General features: G+C 39.8%; 1 protein-coding gene across 3 annotated transcripts in view; it reads right to left on the minus strand.

The window, feature by feature from the left end:
- The window catches only part of LOC129549989 (ATP-binding cassette sub-family C member 1-like), a 108,897-nt gene extending 105,745 nt beyond the window's left edge, over positions 1 to 3,152 (minus strand). For all 3 annotated transcript variants that reach the window (XM_088836137.1, XM_055417513.2, XM_088836141.1), the window contains exon 1: positions 3,005 to 3,152. In XM_088836137.1, the coding sequence (XP_088692263.1) occupies positions 3,005 to 3,067 (63 nt within the window). In that variant the 5' untranslated portion in view covers positions 3,068 to 3,152. The remainder of the gene's footprint in view (positions 1 to 3,004) is intronic.
- Between the last annotated feature and the right edge of the window lie 21,259 nt (positions 3,153 to 24,411).

Raw genomic sequence — 24,411 nt, forward strand, 5'->3', positions numbered from 1 at the left:
ATTAGAAAATGATCCTGGTAAGAGTGAAGGAAGATATGGAAAAATGCCTATACAGGAAGTCTTACAGAGAAGGAAAACAATCTAGAAAGCAAAAGGGACTTAGGCTTTTTTGAACTTAGGTTTTTCAATTGCTTATTATGTGCCAGATTATGTTGTAAATATATGTATTATTAACTATAATATGTCTTAGTGGTGGGAATATTTTTGTCAACCCAACTTAACAGAAGAGGAAACAAAGGCCCAGAGTTTAAAAAATAAACTTGGCCAAGGTCCTCCAACTGAGAAGCATAAGACTTTGAACTGAACCCAGTAAGTTCATTTTATTTTCAGGTCATAATTCTACACCCTCAGCCCTACCTGTTATGTGCTGCTACTGTCTGCTGCTACTTAGAAACCCCTTTCTTCTTGTCTGCTTCCTTGTACTTCACTTCTGCTGGCTAAATCTTACTTGTGCTTGAATCCTCTGGAGGATGTATTGCCGTTAGTGATTCTTTTCCTCCCATCCCTACCTCCAAGTCTCAATTTCTTGTTCTGTGTTACCAAAGCAAACTCAACAAATTCCTTACGTGAGATGTAAAGGCTCTTCAGACTTGTTCTCCTTGAATTTACCCTCACTCGTACCTGACTACCCAATAATTTGCCTACAGGTACTTTTTCCTTCCAAACTTATCTTCTCTAAAGGGTAGAAACTACTAAGTTTCAATTCAATTCAGTTCAGTCGCTCAGTCGTGTCTGACTCTTTGCGACCCCATGAACTGCAACACGCCAGGCCTCCCTGTCCATCATCAACTCCCAGAGTTCACTCAAACTCATATCCATTGAGTTGGTGATGACATCCAACCATCTCATTCTCTGTCGTCCCCTTCTCTTCCCACCTTCAATCTTTCCCAGCATCAGGGTCTTTTCAAATGAGTCAGTTCTTCTCATCAGGTGGCCAAAGTATTGGAGTTTCAGCTTCAGCATCAGTCCTTCCAATGAACACTCAGGACTGATCTCTTTTAGGATGGACTAGTTGGATCTTCTTGCAGTCCAAGGGACTCTCAAGAGTCTTCTCCAACACCACAGTTCAAAAGCATCAATTCTTTGGTGCTCAGCTTTCTTTGTAGTCCAACTCTCACATCTATACAAGACCACTGGAAAAACCATAGCTTTGACTAGATGGACCTTTGTTAGCAAAGTAATGTCTCTGCTTTTTAATATTCCCAGGGTCCAGCTCATAAAATGTTTTACATGAATAAATATGTGAATGAATTAATGTTAATCACCACCAATAAAATTTTAAGAGGTTTTCTATTTATATGTCATTATGCCAGCCCTAGAAACTCAAACAGAAAGTCATGTTTTTGGTTTATAGATTAGGCTGGGATTTTTATCTGAGATCTACTATGTAAAAAATACAGTCTAAGCAATTGAAATAGAATCATACAAGGTTTTCAACATGCCTGAAAGCCATCAACTTAAAACAACAAAAAACAAAAAGCTTGGTGTCATAGAAGTAACAGAAAATGCTATTTAAATGAATATTTTCAATCTTTTCTAAATGGATTCTTGGTCCAAAAAGCAATTGACCTAAAGTAATAGTCAAGGAAATAAACATGGTTGGAATCTTAAAGGAAGAGTCTACTCGAATTTGGGGTGAAGAAATTGTTTGAGTTTATAATTTCCCACCACACCTGTTTGTAATTCAGGTGTGTAATTGGCCACCTCTGAGGTTAGGCTGATGATGTTAAACCAGTTTGCCTGATTAAGCCTGACATGTCTAAAGTTAAAAAAACAAACCAAAAAAACCACAAAAGGTATATTGTCCTAGTGGAGCTCTTGCGCATTTTAAGGGACTTATTTAATACCTATATTTTATAGATTTAAAAGAGTACATATAATTTATCCTACTTTTAAAGAAATTCATAGTTTCATATGGAGAAGGAAATGGCAACCCACTCAGTGTTCTTGCCTGGAGAATCCCAGGGACGGTGGAGCCTGCAGACTGTCTTATTTATTTGACACTTGGAGTTACTAACAAAAGCCAGGATGAGAACAAGATCCTCTGGATCTGAAATTTTTTTTCTTCCTTTTTAAGTACTACAAATCTAAGTGTGTTAGGCCTATTTCTAAGACCGCTTTTGTGTAGTGATGAGAAGTAAAGCAAGTAAGATATTTTTGGGAACTGGACTTCCCAGGTGGGGCTGGTGGTAAAGAACCAGCCTGCCAATGTAGGAGATGCAACAGAGGTGGGTTCCATCCCTGGGTCGGGAAGCCCCCTTGGAGAAGGAAATGGCAACCACCTCCAGTATTCTTGCTTGGAGAAGTCCATGGACAGAGGAGCCTGGCAGGCTACAGTCTATGGGGTCGCAGAGAGTCAGTCAGAGGACACGACTGAAGCGGCTTAGTACACAGGCCGGCATACAACAGCAGAGTTCATGGCACATGACTTCCATTGTAGAAGAAGCACGTGTTGTCACAGCGTGGGGGCAGGGATAGGGTGCCGGGGGAGCAAGACACAGTCAAATGTCCGCAGTTTCTGGATTCGCCCCAGGCCTCGGGTTCTCAATATTATGTCAGTTGACAGAGTTTATTTATCCCGGATCTCTTCCTGTGGTTTTATCGGGCTCTACCTTTGGCTGTAGAATTCCATCCCACCCTCTACTCCTGCAGTGGAAGTCTGGTCCATTCATTCTTTTCTCAAATGCTCATTTCTGTTTACACGGGTGGGGGGCGGGCACTTATCCCTTCAAAGATGCCTCTTTCTCTCCTCCAGCTGCCACCTTGACTGAGATCTTGCTCGGTGAAGTTTCACACCATCCCATGGACAGATCTCAGCTCTTCAGACTGTGTCTGTGTGTGTGTGTGTGTGTGTGTGTGTGTGTGTTTGACTACTACACATACAGGGATCTAAGACATCAGTTCACGTTTCAGGGTCTGCACAGTCAGCTCTTCCCACTGCCCTTCGTCCCCAGATTGGCCGGAAAACCGCCCCGCCTCTCCCTCCTCCAGCGAAGAGCTTTACCTGCGCCTCGGTGACCCGCTGGTAGAAGCCGCTCGCGCCCCATCTCCCCAGGATGGAAAACATGGTCCACGCGGACTCCTGGCGCCGGGAAGCGGAGAGAGGTCCAGGCTGTCAGCGCTTTCAGCGAGGGCTGTCAATCCGGCGTCTGGAAGGTGGAAGGACGCGAGCGCCCTGCCCAGGCGTGTCGGCGGCCGCCCAGCCCTTCCCCAGCCCTTCCCACCCGCGCCTGGGCGGCGGCTGGAAACAGGAAAGCAGGGAGGGGCCAGCTGGGAAGTGGGACCTTCAGCAGAATCCAAATATCTTTGCCTTTTGGGGAACTTGTACTGGACTCAGTAATTCTCACTCGTCAGCTTCCAGGGTTGCATTGTTAGAAAATGTGTCCCTTTATAACAGAAACTCAAAGCTCTTTCCTCCCTGGGGTGACATTTATGTGTTTGCAAACAGAATGTTAATATCTGTTCCTTACAGAAAACTCTTAAGGAGAACAGGTGTCAGTAGAATTCTACAGAGAGAATTTAACTGCCAGGGCTTTAAGATTACAAACTTAAAAAAAAAAAAGTAATGAAATGTTTCTTAGTATTAAGAAACAATGACAGTATAGGGAATCTAAATTTTACTTTTCAAATTAATCATATGGCTATGTAATAGATGGAATAACTTCGTAATAACTAATGTTAGCAAAGAACCAAGTGAAATATGATACATGACATATAAAGGGGGATATGAAAATTAAGGACAGCATTTTGACATTTAATAAATACTCATAGATCATGAACCTTGTATAAAGAAGTATTGGTTTATGCAACAAATCCTTTTCCAGGAGCTGTGTCATTGGTCCAATGAAATATTTTGTTTTGATTAACTTAGAACTTGAAATAACAGAAGAGGGACTAACTTTAAGAATTCTGTATAATGGAGATAAGGATAAGGAAATGTGATAATTTTACAAGAGTGGGTATTATGTTTCAGAACCAAGAAATATTCTGTCTGCTACTTGAAATTAATGTTAAAAGTAGAAGAAAGAATTGAGTATTTAGAGAAAGAAAAAAAACCAGCATCCTGGAAAAAGTGGTTCAAAGATGTTATGTAGGGGGAGTTTTAGCCTGCCCACAGAGTGGATCTACAGCAATGTCTACATAAGACGTAGACCAAAGGACACCTCATGGAGTTACAGTGCTGGAGAATGTTGAGAACACCATTAATGTGGCTTTCTTCCTGTCTACAGACTGTATTTGTCGGATCCCATGCAAAGAGGAAGTTGTAGATTTCACTGTCAATGTGTCTATGAAGAACTGAAGTCAAAGTTCGGGATTTAGAAATCTTGTTTCACATCTTCCAGGACTTTTCAGCAAATTCACCTATCAATTTGGGGACATCTTTTACTCATCAGCCTCAGCCTGAGGGACCCTTTCCCCATCTACACTTTTAAACTATTTATTTTTTGGATTCTAATCAGAAAAATCACCCTCTTCTTTTTTTTTTTTTTAAGTTGGAAAGTATGTTTATTGCGGACAGTTTCATAGGCAATGTTAGTGAAGTGGATCTGTCTCCCCTCCCACGATGAAACCACACTCCTATCTCACAAAAACACTCAAGTCACACCCTAGATGTTTTCATGTCACTCTCTTTTTTAGTACCTGGGGGTTTGCTTGGCTAGGTTTTCTATTTTAACCCACACTTCTTCTCGTTCTTTCATTTTTAGCTTCTCTTTCAGTTTCTCTGCTTTAAACTGCTGGGTGCAGTCATCGAACCGGAGAAGGCAATGGCAAGCCACTCCAGTACTCTTGCCTAGAAAATCCCATGGATGGAGGAGCCTGGTAGGCTGCAGTCCGTGGGGTCGCTATGGGTCGGACATGACTTCACTTTCACTTTCACACATTGGAGAAGGAAATGGCAACCCACTCCAGTGTTCTTTCCTGGAGAATCCGAGGGACGGGGGAGCCTGGTGGTCTTCCCGTCTATGGGGTCACACAGAGTCAGACACAAGTGAAGTGACTTAGCAGCAGCAGCAGTGGGTCTTGGAGTTGCGGTACAGGGACGGGAACGTGATTGGCAGGATCTTGGCCACGTTGTCGCTGATCAGGCTAATGATATACTCCTTGCTCCGGTAGTACAGTGCCCTCTGCACCACCTGGAAGTGGGGGCTGGAGACGCACTTGGCCAGCTGCCGGAAAAGAGGCCCCGTGATCTTCACGAACTCTGACGGCTCAATGACGTCCAGAATCTCTTCCAGTTCGTTCAGGAACATGACATCTTTTGGACTGTGGGTCTTTGGCCAGCACTTGAGAAGTGCCATTACCACCAGCTCAGTGAGGGTGCTGCCTTCTCTAAAGCATCACCAGCCTCCATTCTAGTTTAAAAAAAAAGAGCAAGTCACCCTCTTCTTAAAGAGATAGCTCCTGGTTTTTAGCTACAAAGAAAGAAGGAACTTGAACCTGTACCACAGAGGGGGAAGACAAGAAAAGCAAGGCCTAGAACTAGATCAGGCTTCAGACTCAACATTTTCTTCCCTCCTGTTGGAATCAGTTCCCTCAGGAAAGGGTAGTTCTAACAACAGGAAACAGATTTCCATGTATACTCAGCTCTTTAAAGTGACCCAGCTCATGGATTTGTGGGGAAAGAGGAATCCCTAAGGTAGTGGAATAGATAAAGTTAGAAAGGGCTTTAAGGTGTGTTGGGGAACTGGAGTGCTGGAGCCCCTACCAAAAGGGATTGAGGGAAACATCTCTGGGTGCCCCACAAAATTACATTTTAATGTCAAGTTTCTGCAGGAGAAGATACAAGATAAGACTGTGCTGATGAAAGGGAAGGCTTGGGGGTTTTGTTTGTTTATTTTTGTTTTATGAAAGAAATTACAGTTTTTATCACTTCAACGTTTAGTTAAGGAAAACTCAGTGAAACATTCCGATTTGTCTAAGGAACAGAAAATGTTAAATAAAATGGCCCTGGCATAAACAAAACCTTCCCACAAAATTAGCATTCTGACTCACTGCATTCTCATGCTAGCTGAATTGGGAAATAAACGTTTCCTTTTCCAGCAAAAAGAAGATCAGAGAGAGGTAGACTATAAGGGCTTAGGGATTTAGTAATGAGCGGGGCATATTTTACGTTCAGTTCAATTCAGTCGCTCAGTCGTGTCTGACTCTTTGCGACCCCATGAATCACAGCACGCCAGGCCTCCCTGTCCATCACCAACTCCCAGAGTTCACTCAGACTCATGTCCATCGAGTCGGTGATGCCATCCAGCCATTCAGTTCAGTTCACGTTACAATATTCAATTCTTTTAGGTGGCCAGAAGATTCATTACTGGAGTCCTTATCCTTCCGGGGATTTTGCTCTACTTCTACTTCTGAAGGCACTGTGCCTCACCCTTTCTCATTGTGGAAAGCATCATAGATCAGGGTCAAAGCCTCTGAGGCTGGGATTTCCCTGGTGGCCCAGTGGTTAAGCCTTCACCTTCCAATGCAGGGGATGCCGGTTTGATCTCTGGTCACGGAACTAAGACCCCACAAGTCTCAGGGCCAGTAAAACAAAACATTAAAAACAGAGCCAATATTGTAACAAATTCAGTAAAGACTTTAAAAAAGAAATGGTCTACAGCAACAAAATCTTTTAAAAAAGGAAAAGCATCTTTGAGGTTGATTAAAAGTAAAATGGAAAGAATCTGCCTGTTTCCTATATTTCTCTGGGGATATGTTTGTCATCGTGGGTGAGAAGTCACTCATCTTTCCTGACTGCAGGTTATGTCTTCACAGTGGAGGTGGGGGTGGAAGAGATGTTTTTTTGTTTGTTTGTTTTTGCTCTCATTAACCTTGGTATTAAAATTCGAATTCAGTTCATGGCATAGCATTGTCATTTTGTAAAGTACCATTTTTATTTTATTTTGATTTATACTGTTTTCCCAATCATAAGTCACTGATTTGGAGTTTTGAATAAGTATCTTTTCAATTCAACTTCTACACATGTATTGAGACACTTCTTTATACTTAAAAGCACTATGGTGCTATCTTATCTGTTTCAAATATATATACAAATGGTATTTTGCTATTATTGGACAATAGTAACTTTTTATTATTCCCTCTATCCCTCTGTATTTTTAAATTTAATGTGGTTAATACAGCACCTACCTATGTGAGGCTATGTAATATTCCACCCATTGTTCCTGACTGCTGCATGATGTTCTGTTCCATGCTCACACCACACTTACCAGGAACTCAGAATGTGACTGAGTACACAGACTCTAAAGGAAGACTGCAGACGCAGGCCTGGCACCACTGTTTACCAGCAAATCATTAACACCTCCTGGCTCATTTATAAACTAGAAAAGTAGTGCCTTTCTTATAGGTTTGCTGTAAGGACTGTGTGATTCAATCATGTTACAAGTAAATTACTTAGAACAGCAAGCGCACGTGATGTGATGAATACTGCATAAATCATTGTGATGATTATTACTTAGCTAGTCACCTAGTGAACAATACGTAGGCTAACTCCAACTCTGCCTCATGGTCAGTGTTTGGAGGACTTTCTCTTTTTGAGCACTGATATTGCATTTTTCTTAGATCAAGTGTTCTCAATTTTTTTTTTTGGACTCAGGACTTCTTTAAATTTTTGAAAATTATTGAGTACCCAAGTAACATTTTTGTGTGTGGGATAGCTCTATTGATATTTGTCACATTAGAAATTAAAACTGTAAATGTAAAAAAAATTAATTTAAAAAACAATAATAAACCCATTAGATGTTTTTTAAGCGCTGGAAATTAAAACAAAGATTACAGGGTTCTCAGGATATATCCCAAGCCTCCCATGTCACAAAGAAGGTGACCAGGGCTGGAAAAGTCTGATGACTTTCCCAACATTACAGTCATGAGGAAAACTGGGGGAAAATATCAGATTTTCTTGAATGCAGGATTCTTTGTGCTTTTTCGTCCCCGTTCTACCAACCTAATACCCTTCTACTCTGCCTCACATTGCTGCTGATTTGCAAACTTGAGAGAAAAGCTGAAAAAAAGTGAGCATGGCAACCCACTCCAGTATTCTTGCCTGGAGAATCCCATGGATAGACGATCCTGGGCTTGTGATCATTTTTGTTGCCATCCCAAAGTTGTAGCCATACAAGTTAGCAAAAAAGGAATTTCTAAATATTTTATAAAATTTTTCTTTAGATCTCCACTATATTTTCCTGAATGTTCCTCTTTACTTAATTTTTTTAATGAGCATTAATTTAGTACCTCCCTGGCATTCTGGTAAGTGCCAGAAATGTAATGAATCATTCCTGTCCTCATCAAATTATACACTAGTGGGAAAAAAACAAGAAGAAACAAGTACAACAAGAATGAATAAATAACTGCAAAGTGTATAGTGCAATGAAGTTAGCGACTAGGATGCAATATTATAGAATAATCAATCGGGGTAGGAACCTCTTTCCAGATTAGCTAGTGAAGCCTCACAGGTTTAAGGTGATGGACACACTGGACAGAATAATAAGTGCAGAAAACTGAATTCATCTCTGTTTTTCATACTTTTTATGATGTGCATGCATGTGTGCTAAGTTGCCTCTGCAACCCTTTGGAATACAGCTTGCCAGGCTCCTCTGTGATGGGATTCTCCAGGCAAGAATACTGCAGTGGGTCGTATGCCATCCTCCAGGGGGGTCTTCTGGACCCAGGGGTCAAATCCATGTCTCTTGCAGATCCTACATTGCAGGCAGATTCTTTACCACTGAGCCACTGGGGAAGTCCCTTTTATGATGCAAATTACTTATAAAATCTTCCCATGACTAAGTTTGTTATACCTGCAGTACTATGTTCTTTATTTCTCTGCTTTCCTCTCCCCACCATCATCTGAAACATTATTTGGTTTCTAAGGAGGCAGCCATGGGATAAAGTCCACATTTACCACATTTACATGCACACCTACTGAATCTTATTCCACATATCTGCATGGGATTCTTTCTGAACATTCCATACATAATGCATTTCAAATGGATTTGAATACTTTTGTCAAACTCATGTAAGATGCCAGAACAGAGCCCAGGGGACCTTAAAACTCAATAATAGCTCATATTTATAATGTATTTATTATTAATCAGTTGCATAGTAAAATATTCACTTTCTGTTCACATTCAGTATCTAATTAAGTTCACACAACCAAACCCGTGAATTTTTGTGGAAACGGATAACTTGAAAAGATACATATAGTCCTTAAGCCAAGAGTTGACCAGAAACAGTTTTACAATCAAGGTATTCAGAATAGACGGAAAGAGTGTACCCTAAACTCAGAGCTGTGGTGCCTTGTGTGCACACTCATATTAACACAACCAGGAAGGGTGACGTGATCAAAAAGGGATAGGGTTGTTACCATAGAGGGGTGTTCCTGGAGAAGTACACTTTCTCACTGTGCAAACCTTTTCATTCTGATTCCAGTGAACTAGGAATACTTGTATGAATTTTCCATAGTTTAGGTGGATAGTCACTGAGTCATTCATCAGTTATTCATTGCATATCTATCATGGGATAGGCACTGTGATAGGTTTCGGGTTAAAAAAAAATGGGGAAGGTGGAAAGGGAAGTAAAATCTTGCTTCACAAACTTACAGTTTAGCATATTTGGGGAACAGAAAATAAATACATAAATTGAGGAAATGTTTTGATGTCAGGGGGAATAAATGCTATGGGAAAAAATGAGGGGACGAGGAAAAGGAATATGGATGGTTTTGTTGCAATTTATTTATGGTGATCAGCAAAAGACACTATGAAAAAAGGTCTTTCAGCAAATACCTAAGGTAAAAGAAGAGGAAGGAATGTGGTTGTATTTGGTAATATTCAAGGAAATCTTGACATGAAAACCAGCAACAGTTTGGAAGAAAGCTGGGATAACAGCGGGGCACTTTTCAGAGTATCCGCCTCACCACGGTGCTTGTTGAGGCACAGTGGATGATACTGTGAGGACCAAACTCCTCTAATTCAAAGAAAGACTTGCTAAAGCTGGATCTGAGCCTGAAGACGGTCAGAAACGTATTAACTGGTTCATCAACATAAATGGATGAACTTAGCGCCTGTTAGACAGAGTGAAGCAAGTCAAAAAGAGAAAAACAAATATAGTATATTAACACACACACACAAACGCACAAGTCTAGAAAAATGGTATTGATGAATCTATTTGCAGGGAAGGAATGGAGATGCAGATACAGAGAAAGGACTCGTGGACACAGTAGGGTAAGGAACGAGTGAGACGAATGGAGAAAGTAGCATGACATATCCAGACTATCATGTGTAAAATAGACAGCTAGTGTGAAACTGACATATAATACAGGGAAGACCAGTCAGACGCTCTGCGATTACTAGGGGACGGCATGGGGGAAAGGAGGGAAGCTCAAGAGGGAGGTGATATATGTATTATTATGGCTGATTTGAGTTATTGTATGGCAGAAACCAACACACTGTAAGGCAATTTTCTTCCAATTAAAAAATAAAGAAAGAAGCAAAAAGATTTTAAAATTTTAAAAGAAATATATTAATTGATTTGGTTTGATTCTAGTTATCTTTTTTAAGTAGGAACAACAGTGATACAATAAAACCTCTGTCTAAATCTAAAGGAACTCTCTAAAGAAGTAGAAAATAACACACCTAATAGATAAGAGAACACTGGTTCATAGTTACATTGGTAGTTTTTGGTTTGTGGGTTTGTTTATTAAAAAACAGATCATTTAAAAATAATGTTAATACTGTTCAAGTACCTGGAATAGAGACAATAAAATCACGTGTATTTGAAAGCTTGAAAAAGAAGTCACAACAGGTTGTGTACGATTTCTGCTTCTTTGCCTATCCACTCCTGGGCCAATATTCTCCTACTTAGAATCACTATTAATCTTTACCTATTAAAGAAAAGGTGGTGGTTATGAAACAGGAATGCAGTCATTATCTTCCCATTAACATTAACAAGATGAATTTATGGGACAAGGATGAGATATAGAAGGAAGAGTTTTATTAATTAGGTTTTAAAAATGGCACATTAATGAAGAGAGAGAAATCAGAAAAGTTCTAGATTCTTCAAAGACTATGGAAGTGATTATCCTTAATCGTAGTAAATTCCCACTAAAATTTAGACATGGTTTCTCACCTTCCTTCAGTGATTAATTATTAGTTGGGAATTAATTTAAGGATTAAAGAGATTAAATACAAGAATTAAACAAAAAATTATTTTTATTCAAATTTGGAAAAAGGTGAAAATATATTACTTAGTATGTTAAATTTATTCCTTTGTAATGAGCTGAAACAATATAATTAAAGCACATTAATTTGAATTTAAATGTAAAATATACTATGTGTCTTTGGAAATGATAATTATATTTATGAATATATTAAGCAAATTACCTAAATATATTATCTCCCAGTTTTATGAACTGAACAAACATAAAAAATATTTTTTAAAAAAAGCAAAGAAAAGAATCACTGAAACTCCTTATCCTTGGGATGGTAACTCTGTGTGTGATTTTCTCTGTAAGCATCGTTATTGCAATTAATTACATTTTTACCAAGATTACATTTATGTCCTTCCTTTTGCTGCATTATCACTTAATTATCACTTAAAATAATTAACCTACTATTCTATTGTGCCAATGCAGCAAATTTAATTAATGAAGTAATGCCAGTTCTTCAAGTTTTAGATGATTTTCAAATTTTTACTGTCACAGGGGAGCTTTTCCTTTGTCCAGAAAATATTCTTATCCACTTTTTGCTGCTTCCTTGAAACAAATTACCGAGAATCACTAAAACAGAAGGTTTAAAAATTTGAATGGCTCTTGGTAACTTTGGACAGCATCATGTAAACGTATACTACTAACTTAGCTTGTTTCCAGGTCATATTTATTTCTAAACTGGTTTATTTATTTCATCAATTTTGCAAGTCTCCACTAATTCTATGGATAATAATGATTGTAATGATGTAAACACAACTAACAATGATAAATTTGTTTAGTTCAAAACATGTCAGGCACTATTCCAGTTCAGTTCAGTTCAGTCACTCAGTAGTGTCCGACTCTCCGCGACCCCATGAATTACAGCACGCCAGGCCTCCCTGTCCATCACCAACTCCCAGAGTACACTCAAACTCATGTCCACAGAGTCGGTGATGCCATCCAGCCATCTCATTTTCCGTCGTCCCCTTCTCCTCCCGCCCCCAACCTTTCCCAGCATCAGAGTCTTTTCCAATGAGTCAACTCGTCGCATGAGGTGGCCGAAGTATTGCAGTTTCAGCTTTAGCATCAGTCTCTCCAATGAACATCCAGGATTGATCTCCTCTAGAATGGACTGGTTGGATCTCCTTGCAGTATAAGGGACTCTCAAGAGTCTTCTCCAACACCACAGTTCAAAAGCATCGATTCTTCGGCGATCAGCCTTCTTCACAGTCCAACTCTCACATCCGTACATGACCACTGGAAAAACCATAGCCTTGACTAGACGGACCTTGGTTGGCAAAGTAATGTCTCTGCTTTTTAATATACTATCAAGGTTGGTCATAACTTTCCTTCCAAGGAGCAAGCGTCTTTTAATTTCATGGCTGCAATCAGCATCTGCAGTGATTTTGGAGCCCAAAAAAATAAAGTCTGACACTGTTTCCACTGTTTTTCCATCTATTTCCCATGAAGTGATGGGACCAGATGCCATGATCTTCGTTTTCTGAATGTTGAGCTTCAAGCCAACCTTTTCACTCTCCTCTTTCACTTTCATCAAGAGGCTTTTGAGTTCCTCTTCACTTTCTGCCATAAGGGTAGTGTCATCTGCATATCTGAGGTTATTGATATTTCTCCCGGCAATCTTGATTCCAGCTTGTGCTTCTTCCAGCCCAGCGTTCCTCATGATGTACTCTGCATATAAGTTAAATAAGCAAGGTGACAATATACAGCCTTGACGTACACCTTTTCCTATTTGGAACCAGTCTGTTGTTCCATGTCCGGTTCTAACTGTTGCTTCCTGACCTGCATACAGGCACTATTCCAAGCACTTAATATAGAATGGTAACATAATATTATAGATTTTGTATTTAAAAAGACTTGCATGGGCTTCCCTGGTGGCTCAGTGGTAAGAATCCACCTGCCAATTGGACGCATGTTCAATCCCTGGTCTGGGAAGACCCCACAGTCTGTGGAGCAGCTAAGTTCCATGAACTACAATTACTGAGCCTGTGCTGTAGAGCCTGGCAGTCACACCTACTGAAGCCCTAGAGCCTGTTCTCTGCAGCAAGCAACAAGAGAAGCCGCTGAAATAAATAAAATTATTTTAAAAATAGACTTGGATTTGACTACTTACTCCTTCACTAATTAGCACAGTGACCTTGGGTAGGTTACTTTATGTCTTTGAGATAAGTTTTTCCAGTCAAACTATACAAATAATATAAAAAATCTTGCAGGACTTTTGAGAGGATTGGCTTTTCTTAAGACTTGATTTTTTTTTTATTTAACCCTTTAACCTGATTGGAATTTATTTCTTAACACGTTATAATATGTGTATCTATTTTTCTAAATGGTTGATTTACCATAACATTGTTTATTAAATATTATCCTTTTCCCTGGTGGCTCAGAGGTTAAAGCGTCTGCCTCCAATGCGGGAGCCCCGGGTTCGATCCCTGGGTTGGGAAGATCCCCTGGAGAAGGAAACGGTAACCCATTCCAGTATTCTTGCCTGGAGAATCCCATGGACAGAGAAGCCTGGTAGGCTACAGTCCACGGGGTCGCATAGAGTCGGACACGACTGAGCGACTGAACGGAATGGATCCCTTTTGCCAACACTTAGTGATGTATATTTCCTTATATTTAAGCTATCATATACAATTTATGTATCTGAACTTTCTGTTCTTTTTCACTGATATATTTTCATGCCAACATGATAATACTTTAGGGATTATTGCATCCAAATATGTTTTATTCTTTAGTAGGCTATGTTTTGCTATGAGAGCTCATGGTTCTCATTGTTCCATTTTTTTCAAAACACTATTTAACAGTTTTGCAGATTTATTTTTATCAGAAAATTTTAGAATTATTTTCTTGAGTTGTAAAATAAGTGTATGTGGTAGGGTTTTATTAAGTGCATTCATTAACTTCAGGAGTACTGATAGCTTTTCAATATAATCAAAGTCACATTGTTAGGACTTCATGGATAGTTGCTCAGTGCAAACAGGCACAGCAGTCTCCATAAAGGAGACAACTGGGCAGAGAGGAGCCCTCTAGTGTTCCTATTAAAGTCAGTCAGCTTTAGCAAACTTTTGCACTAGAAGAAAACCCACAGGTGGTTGTATCTGCAGAATTAACTGAACTATATTAAATTGAGCACGTTTTAAAAATACATAGCATGTGCATTCTAAACTGTTTATTCCAGTTAAGCATAAAATTCACAACTATATTTTAATTATCAAGCATATAAATATTGGTATATTGAAACAGAATGTGTCATTCATAAAAAAGTCTAAGGAAATTAATTCTGACTAATGAATACAACCCTGATTTAAAATTGAAATCCATTTCAATTTAATTACATATACTCCAAACGCCATGCTATTTAAATGGAAGATACATTGCATTTTATAAAGGTGATTTTCATGAAACATTTAAATAAGAAAAAAGGACAAGCTTACCTTAGATGAATGGCCCAAATTATACAGCAAAATTTTAATAATTCAGACATCTATTTACAAAATTTAAATTTGCTTATTAAATAATAATGACAATAATATTTGAATTTATTTAGTACTTCCCACATGCCAAGCATGTTCTAAAAGTGCTTTCTCTGTACTCAGATGATTTCAGAATAAACCTGTGAGAGAGAAATTCGAATGATCCTCATTTTATTGGTGAGGAAAATGAGGCACAGAAAATCTAAGAAGCTTTTTCCAACTTATACAGAACATTTGAAGCCAAGCTGTTCTCCAGAGCCCATGCTTTCAAGCATTTTGACCAGAACAATTAAATCCTTTATATAGTCTAACTTTTTTCAACTTTGCCTAGCAATTGCTTTTGATTATTTGTAGAATTGTACATTTTAGCTGACATTCTCTACAATATTTTGACTATTTCACCTGATGAGGGAGTCTTAGAAAAAATCAAACAAGCCTTACCGAGTGTTCTTGTTCAGGATTAAAGGCTAATTGTAGAACAAAACAGTGTGCAAAGCATGAATTAAAATTAGAGCACACCTTTCAAATATGACTTTTCAATTCAAAGTATAGCATATGATTATAAAGTATTGCCCTTATGCCCATAACACTTTCTGATTTAATTTTGAGACGATTTTATGATTCCATAAAAAACTGTACCAGTAAAGGTCTATAAAGGCTGTAAGGTATTGGTTTGACCTTTATTCTTTCAGAAAAGTTAAATAAGCAATTACATTCAGCTCCTATATAGAATCAGGGGGCTGTCCAGCTCTAGCATTAGCAATTGCAAATCCATCCTTTACCTTTCTCAGGCAAAGGATGGCTGCTGCTGCTGCTGCTGCTAAGTCGCTTCAGTCGTGTCCGACTCTGTGCAACCCCATAGACGGCAGCCCACCAGGCTCCCCGGTCCCTGGGATTCTCCAGGCAAGAATACTGGAGTGGGTTGCCGTTTCCTTCTCCAAAAGGATGGCTGGCCAGGAGCAAATTGTCAGCCTATGGGAGCCCCTAAGTCAACCATGCATTAATATGTTGCTTGATCACCATCTGCTGGACACTTTAAGTAACAACCAATTTGAGAACACCAACACAGAAAATCACCTGAATTCCAGATGTACAATATAGTGTTTATGTTTATGCCCTGGTGTACCAGCAATCCATTTATTCTACCTACTCAGAATTAATTACCCAGGCAGGACACTCACCTCCATCTTTGCCTGTTGATTTACTGGCATAAGAAGCTCCAAGTGTCCAGGTGATAGGCTCAACTTTTAGTTTAATGGAACTATATTACTGGGTCTCATGGTGGAAGAATTCTTCCCTTGAGAACAAAGGTGACTAAACTAGCAGAACCACAAATCCTGAGGTCCCTAAAATTTCTGACACAACTACTCAACTTTGCCTCTGTAGTGTGAAAGCAGCCACAGACAACGGTGTGGCTGTATTACCGTCAATACAATAAAAACTTATAACCAGAAAGCTGAATGTGGCCTGTGGTTCATAGTTTACCAATCCCTGATGTATATATGACTTCCCAGGTGGCTCAGTGATAAAGAATTCACCAGCCAAGCAGGTGACTTGGGTTCAATCCCTAAGTTGAGAAGATCCTCTGGAGAAGGGAATGATTACCACTCCAGTTTTCTTGCCTGGAGAATTCCATGTCCAGAGGAGCCTGGTGGGCTGTAAGGGGTTGTGTGAGGTTGGACCTGACTATCACATAATGTGATATATGCATGCTGCTGCTGCTAAGTCACTTCAGTCGTGTCCGACTCTGTGTGACCCCATAGACGGAAGCCCACCAGGCTCCCCTGTCCCTGGGATTCTCCAGGCAAGAACACTGGAGTGGGTTGCCATTTCCTTCTCCAATAAGTGAAAAGTGAAAGTGAAGTCACTCAGTCGTGTCTGACCCTTAGCGACCCCACGGACTGCAGCCTACCAGGCTCCTCCATCCATGGGATTTTCTAGTCAAGAGTACTGGAGTGGCTGATATATGCATGAGATATATATATATTCCTGCTTATTTTTGACAGATAGATACAGACAGAGTTAGGACTAGAGATAGACATGATAGAGATAGAAATACATTTGTAGTAATTATTACAGTCTACTTTGATACTGTGACTGTTTTATCTCCCACCATGAACCAATAACCCTTAAAAACCCTGTGCTAATATTTTTCTTAATAATGGTGGTGTGTGTACATGTCTCCCTGTGTATGAATGTTAATTTAAAGCTTTCTGTGCTAACTAAACTCATCCTGCTACTTAAGATCATAAGATCGATTCAAATCCCATATCCACGAATTAATGAAATATTCAAGGAACTCCCCAAAGTTTCTGGGAATATCAAGCCTATTCTTTACTCACAGTCATCTTTACTCTCAAACTCCTGCTTCCACTAAATTACAGCAAATAATTTATTGCTACTGCTCCACACCCTGTTAACTTAGTGAACTCAGAGTTTTCTTTATTTTCTTTTTTTTAAAAAAGACTTTTTATTTTGTGTTGGGGTATAGCTGATTAACAAATAATATTGTGATAATTTCAGGTGAACGGCAAAGGGACTCAGCCATACATATACTTGTGTCTGTTCTCCCCCAAACTCCCCTCCCATCTAGGCTGTTCCATGAAACTGAGCAGAGTTCTCTTTGCTATACAGTAGGACCTTGTTGGTTATCCATTTTAAATATAGCAGTGTATGTCTATGGGCTTCCCTGGTGGCTCAGAGGTTAACGCGTCTGCCTCCGATGCGGGAGCCCCGGGTTCGATCCCTGGGTCGGGAAGATCCCCTGGAGAAGGAAATGGTAACCCACTCCAGTATTCTTGCCTGGAGAATCCCATGGATGGAGAAGCCTGGTAGGCTACAGTCCACGGGGTCGCAAAGAGTCGGATACGACTGAGCGACTGAACGGAACGGATACATGTCTATCCCAAACTCCCTAACTACCCCTTCCCTCCATTCTTTCCCCCAGCAACCATAAGTTCATTCTCTATGTCTGTGAGTCTCTTTCTGTTTTGTGAGTGTCATATTGAGTGAAGTAAGTCAGACAGAGGAGATATATCGCACGACTTCCCTTATAAGTGGAATCTATAAATAAACTCACAAAGGAACTCACAAAACAGAAAGAATTTCCCTTATTTTCAACACATACACACATATGCACACACTTTACTGAAGGCCTTTTCTGGCATAACTGATTTAAACAATGTTCTGGACGGATGACCTAGGTTAACCTAAGCTGCAAATTAATAATTTGAAATTGAACATTAAACACTATTTCATAGCGTTTTCCACCAAAAAAAGGGTCCTGACTCAGAATTTTAATCAGCTCATTTTCACACCATCCTATTCTGACACATTTTATTTTGTATTTTTTATTGTATGTTTTGTTTTACATTAACACAGTTCTGACACATTTTCCCAACTTCCCACTGCCCTCTAGTGGCTTCTCAAGGTATTTTCCTAAACATTGCTGCTGCTGCTGCTGCTGCTAAGTCGCTTCAGTCGTGTCTGACTCTGTGAGACCCCATAGACGGCAGCCCACCAGGCTCCCTCGTCCCTGGGATTCTCCAGGCAAGAACACTGGAGTGGGTTGCCATTTCCTTCTCCAATGCATGAAAGTGAAAAGTCAAAGTGAAGTCACTCAGTCGTGTCTGACTCTTAGCAACCGCATGGACTGCAGCCCACCAGGCTCCTCCATCCATGGGATTTTCCAGGCAAGAGTACTGGAGTGGGGTGCCATTGCCTTCTCTTTCCTAAACACAGACCCACCTAAAAAGAACTCCAAGGTCAGCTGTTGAGATCAACGCATTTTAAAACATTTCACTTGCACTAGACTAAATCGGTGTTCAGCACAATCTTTATATAATTTTATTTTGTGATTCATTTAGGGTATTGAGTAATAATTAAGAAAACATTAAGTATGCTTCCACATGTATTGCAAAAATATGGCATCTCTGAAAATAAGTGATCTGTCCATGAAAAATAACAGACATTCTAATACGGTGATTCATTTGGCCACATTTCATAGTATTTCATGTTATTTTGTGTAACAGAAGAAATAATGAAAATTAGAAGATTTAAATGAACTATATTGATGTTTTTGTTGTTTTGTTTAATGATAGTGGCATCTGGATTTTACTGTCCATTCATAAAACTCTATGGGCCGAAATAATATGATTTAATCTCAGTGATCAGATCTCAGTCAAATACCTATACAGACACTTGGGTGATTAAAAGTATCTTTTCAAAGAAAGCCATCCCTTGTCACATTGTTCACTATCTTACGGTGCAACTCAGGAGGGCTCCCTGTCTGAGAGAGAAGGTGAAGAGGACTCCTTATTTCTTGGAGCAGATCTGTAACCTCAGCTTTTCGCAGTCTGGTTGTCAATGAGTTACGTCACGTATCTGCAGTTAAGGCACATTGTAGGCACCTGTGAACAACAGATCAGTTTTCAGACATGAGCTCAGAGATGGGGTATGAACTCAGGTGTGAGTCACAGAGCGCACAGATGAGATATTTTTGACAAAGAGAACAGCGAGAGAAGAGCAAACGGTCAAGGAGGGCTACTGATCAGTCCCAAGGTTTACTGGGACTTCCCTGATGGCTCATCTACCTGCAGTGCAGGAGACCTGGATTGGATCTTTCAGACAGGAAGATACTCTGAAAAAGGGAATGGCTACCCACTCCAGTATTTTTGCCCGGAGACTCCCATGGACAGAGGAGCCTGATGGGCTACAGTCCATGGGGTCACAGAGTTGGACACAGCTGAGTGACTAACCTTTTCACTATTGGGTCTTCCCAGGTGGTGCTAATGGTAGAGAACCTGTCTGCCAGTGCAGGAGACATAAGAGATGCAGGTTCGATTCCTGGGTTGGGTAGATCTCCTGGAAGAGGGCATTGACAACCCATTCCAGTATTCTTGCCTGGAGAATCCCATGGACAGAGGAGCCTGGCGGCCTACAGTTTATAAAATCGAAAGAGTCAGACATGGCTGAGCGACTGAGCATGCATACAAGGTATACTGAGTGCACTCGACTCTGGGTCTTTTGCTAGAAGCATAATGTCTAAAACTTCTTGGGTTGAGGCTCTCGGAGTGAACTTTGATTTTGCCTAATGTTTAGTTGACTACTTGCTGTGCTTTACTAGATCTGATAATTCAGACTTAAAAAAAAAAATCCTCCACACAGGCTTAGTGGAATTAATAGTCAAACTGTCTTTAGATTTATTTACAGAACCCCAAAGATGTGGCAATGGTGAGAACACAAGATGAGGAATCCTATTCTCTGAAAGTAGTTTTTAGTTTGCCCTTATTCTTAGGACTGATATGATTTCCTTAACCGTCCTTTGACATCTGCTGTGAAGATCTGAGATTCTGTACAATGATTCTGTATTCATGGCTGTTATCTATCTTTTTAAGAAGCTATATGATTATATTACAATTCTTCCGTTCCGTTCCGTTCAGTCGCTCAGTCATATCCGACTCTTTGCGACCCCGTGGACTGTAGCCTACCAGGCTTCTCCGTCCATGGGATTCTCCAGGCAAGAATCCTGGAGTGGGTTACCATTACAACTCTTAGACACATGTAAATTGTGATTTTTCTCTTTTCTATTTCTCATTCCAAAAAATGAATTTTGTGAGTGATTTTAGATGATGTTGTTATATCCATGGTAGTAAAGAGGTTAATGAATCAAAAGCTTTTCTTAGTAGAAGATAAACAACAGAAACTATCCAGAAATTTTCTTTCTGGATAATTTGGAAACAAAACCAATCTTTTATACAGTATTTTTCCGACCTGGTTGCTTTGGTTTCCTTTTTACATCCCATAAATAAAAAAAAAAAAAAAGAAAACTTCTAGTTAATGATCTCTTGTCTTTTGAGAAAATGGCTGTAATGAATTTGCTTCACTCAGCTCCTGACTTGATTCACATAAACAGTTCTAGAAACAGAAGAAAATAAAACCTCTCAACAGCCACGGTGGTAAACTTAAGTGCATCTGGAAACATTTTCTACAAAATTCCAGGATGATAGAGGGGAGAAGCCAAGATGTTCAGTGATGAGAAGTAAGCCATTCTGTCTCCATCCTCTGCCATTTTCTTCCAGTTTCAGAACCTGAACACTTTTATCAATAGAAAAATTGACAGCCATGCTTCTACTTCTTAGATGCGACTTTGTGATGTCAACATCTACTGCTGCTGCTAAGTCACTTCAGTCGTGTCCGACTCTGTGTGACCCCATAGACGGAAGCCCACCAGGCTCCCCCGTCCCTGGGATTCTCCAGGCAAGAACACTGGAGTGAGTTTCCTTCTCCAATGTGTGAAAGTGAAAAGTGAAAGTGAAGTCGCTCAGCCGAGTCCGACCCTTAGTGACCCCAAGGACTGCAGCCCACCAGGCTCCTCCATCCATGGGATTTTCCAGGCAAGAGTACTGGAGTGGCTTGCCATTGCCTTCTCCGGTCAACATCTACAACCCGACTCAAATTTTCTACATCTAATTAGAAACCAACACTTTTGTAATACTAGTGGGATGGCACCAGGGCCCATATATAGTTGAGACAGGAGGCGGCAGCTTACTATTTTAAGCAAGATGTAATATGCACAAATGAATCATTAGACAGAAAGATGGGGTCGGAAAGCCCTCCAGTCATGGTACACAGAGAGCGTTCTATAAATCCATGTACATCATTCATTCCAAACATAAAAAACCCAGGTGGTGAATATAGAAAGGGCTCATCTCATTCTTATAGGACTTACATAGATAAAAAACTTTTTAAGTAGTGAAAGAGCATATGAATACAGCAAATGCTTCTGAAACATTGTTCTGGATTAAATCCCAGTGAAAGATTAGGACTTGCATCCAAGTTGGCTCACAATCAACACAAACTTATTCCTTGGTCCTTGTAATGTAGTAATCACTGTGTCTGGGAGAGTTCTCCTTATTTAGAAATGAGCTTCCCTGGTGGTTCAAATGGTAAATAATCTGCCTGCAAGGTGGGAGACCTGGGTTTGATCCCCGGGAGCAGGAAATGGCAACCCACTCCAGTATTCTTGCTTGGACAGGCGGGCTACAGTCCATGGGGTCGCAAAGAGTCAGATAAGACTGAGCGCACACACACACACACACACACACACACATTTTTAAAGAAGGAAATTGAAATGTCTGATAGATTAAAATAAATGATAAAGCAACAGCAAAGAAGTCTGTGAAATTTCAGGGAAAGAGAAGACTTCAAAAGTTATTTAAAGAAATATAATGATGAGTATGTTAATTCTCCTCAGGACATAGGTGTTTCCTTATTAATTACGAATTGCAGAAGACCACAAAGAAAGAGCAGGTTGGCATGAAGGTGAATAGACATGATAAAAAGGAAATGGGTGAGGAAAATAAAGACTTTATATATTCCTTAATGGAAAAAAGCCAAACTGGAAGGAGAGTACAGCATTTCAGGTAAAGTCTGTGATAATAAATTCACACCTTTAAATATCCTGTGAATGAAAAGAAATTAACACCTTGAATATGCATTCAAATTTAAAAAAAAACAGAATGGTAAAGAAAAAAATCCTAGAAGTATCAAGGCTGAATGACAAAGTTGCTTAGAAAGAATAAAAGAATATTCATACTCAATTAATTTTAGTTCAGTCACTCAGTCATGTCCGACTCTTTGCAACCCCATGGACTGCAGCACGCCAGACCTCCCTGTCCATCACCAACTCCCAGAGTTCACTCAGACCCATGTCCATTGAGTTGCTGATGCCATCCAACCATCTCATCCTGTGTCATCTCCTTCTCCTCCCGCCTTCAATCTTTCCCAGCATCAGGGTCTTTTCAGATGAGTCAGCTCTTCACATCATGTGGCAAAATTATCGGAGTTTCAGCATCAACATCAGTCCTTTCAATGAATATTCATGGCTGATTTCCTTTAAGATGGACTGGTTGGATCTCCTTGCAGTCCAAGGGACTCTCAAGAGTCTTCTCCAAAAGCATCAATTCTTCTGTGGTCAGTTTTATTTATAGTTCAACTCTCATATCCATATATGACTACTGGGAAAAACCATAGCTTTGACCAGATAGAACTTTTTTGGCTAGTAATGTCTCTGCTTTTTAATATGCCGTCTAAGTTGGTCATAACTTTTCTTCCAAGAAGCAAGTGCCTTTTAATTTCATGGCTGCAGTCACCATCTGCAGTGATTTTGGAGCCCCCTAAAATAAAGTCTGACACTGATTCCACTGTTTCCCCATCTATTTGCCATGAAGTGATGGGACCAGATGCCATGATCTTAGCTTTCCGAATGTTGAGCTTTAAAACAACTTTTTCACTCTCCTCTTTCACTTTCAACAAGAGGCTCATTTTTCTTTACTTTCTGCCATAGGGTGGTGTCATCTGCATATCTGAGGTTATTGATATTTCTTCCAGCAATCTTGATTCCAGCTTGTGCTTCATCTTGCCCAGAGATTCTCATGATGATATGACATGATATTCATACTAGTCTCAGCATTTATCTTTGGAACATTTTTTCATGTATTCATTGGCAATTTGCTTTTCTTCTTTTGTGAATCACTAGTTAATATTATTTTGGCTTCCCTGGTGACTCAGTGGGAAAGAATTTGCCTACCAATGCAGGAGACCTGGATTCAATTCCTGGTCCAAGAAGATCCTCTGAAGAAAGAAATGGCAACGCACTCCAGTCTTCTTGCCTGAAAAACCCCATGGACAAGGGAGCCTAGTGGGCTACAGTCCTTGGGGACACATAGAGTCAGACATGACTTAGTGACTGAACAACAACAACAGTTCATATTATTTACTATTTTTAAAACTAAGATTTCAGTTTCATAACTGATCTTAAATGTTGGTTCTTATTTTAAAACTCAAATAATATAGAGGTATAAAGAACAAAATAAAAGTCTCTTGTATCTCTCAATATTTACCATAACTCTTCTGAGCAGAGATCCGTTCCGTTCCGTTCCGTTCCGTTCAGTCGCTTAGTCGTGTCCGACTCTTTGCGACCCCGTGGACTGTAGCCTACCAGGCTTCTCCATCCATGAAGATTCTCCAGGCAAGAATACTGGAGTGGCTTACCATTTCCTTAGCCACTCTCAATTAATGTTGAGATGGTTGGATGGTATCACCAACTCAATGGATATGAATCTGAGCAAACTCAGGAGGTAGTGAAGGACAAGGAAGCCTGGTGTGCTGCAGTCCATGAGGTCGCAGAGAGTTGGACACAACTTAGTGAATGACCTACAATGCTTTAGAAAATATCATAGAGGAAGGCTAAGTTAACACTTTGATGTTTGGAGTTAGGAAGCCTGAGAATGACAAGGCTGGATCTGCATGAGAATCACTGTGATGAAACGGTGGATTTGGAAAGAAAGTAAGATGAGACTATTTTATCTCCTTGAATGAAATGTAAAGAAATGGAAGGTATTTAGTTAGATAAATAAAGCTTTTGTAATCTACTTGACCTGAAGTTAAAGTGGGTTTGAAGTTTTCTAGGTTATGTGGCTTTGTGGTAGCCGGATTTCAAATGTGACAAAGGAAGTCCAAGAGATAGCTACACTGTTGGCCAGCTCAGAAAGGAAACTAAAAGCCAAAATAAGCAGAATATGCAAATTCTTAGGATAGTTTTAATGCAAGTTATTTCCCAAGACTTTTTAAGACCAGGTTTTAAACATATCTGTTTATGGATGCAGCATATGATTAAATGGGATTTTTTATGGTTAAAATTAAATGAGCAGTAAAAAATTTTATAGATTAACTCTCAGG

The sequence above is a fragment of the Moschus berezovskii genome, chromosome 1, assembly GCF_049115385.1.
Source record: "Moschus berezovskii isolate FMDL1 chromosome 1, NW_MosBer_1.0, whole genome shotgun sequence".
NCBI lineage: Eukaryota > Metazoa > Chordata > Mammalia > Artiodactyla > Moschidae > Moschus > Moschus berezovskii.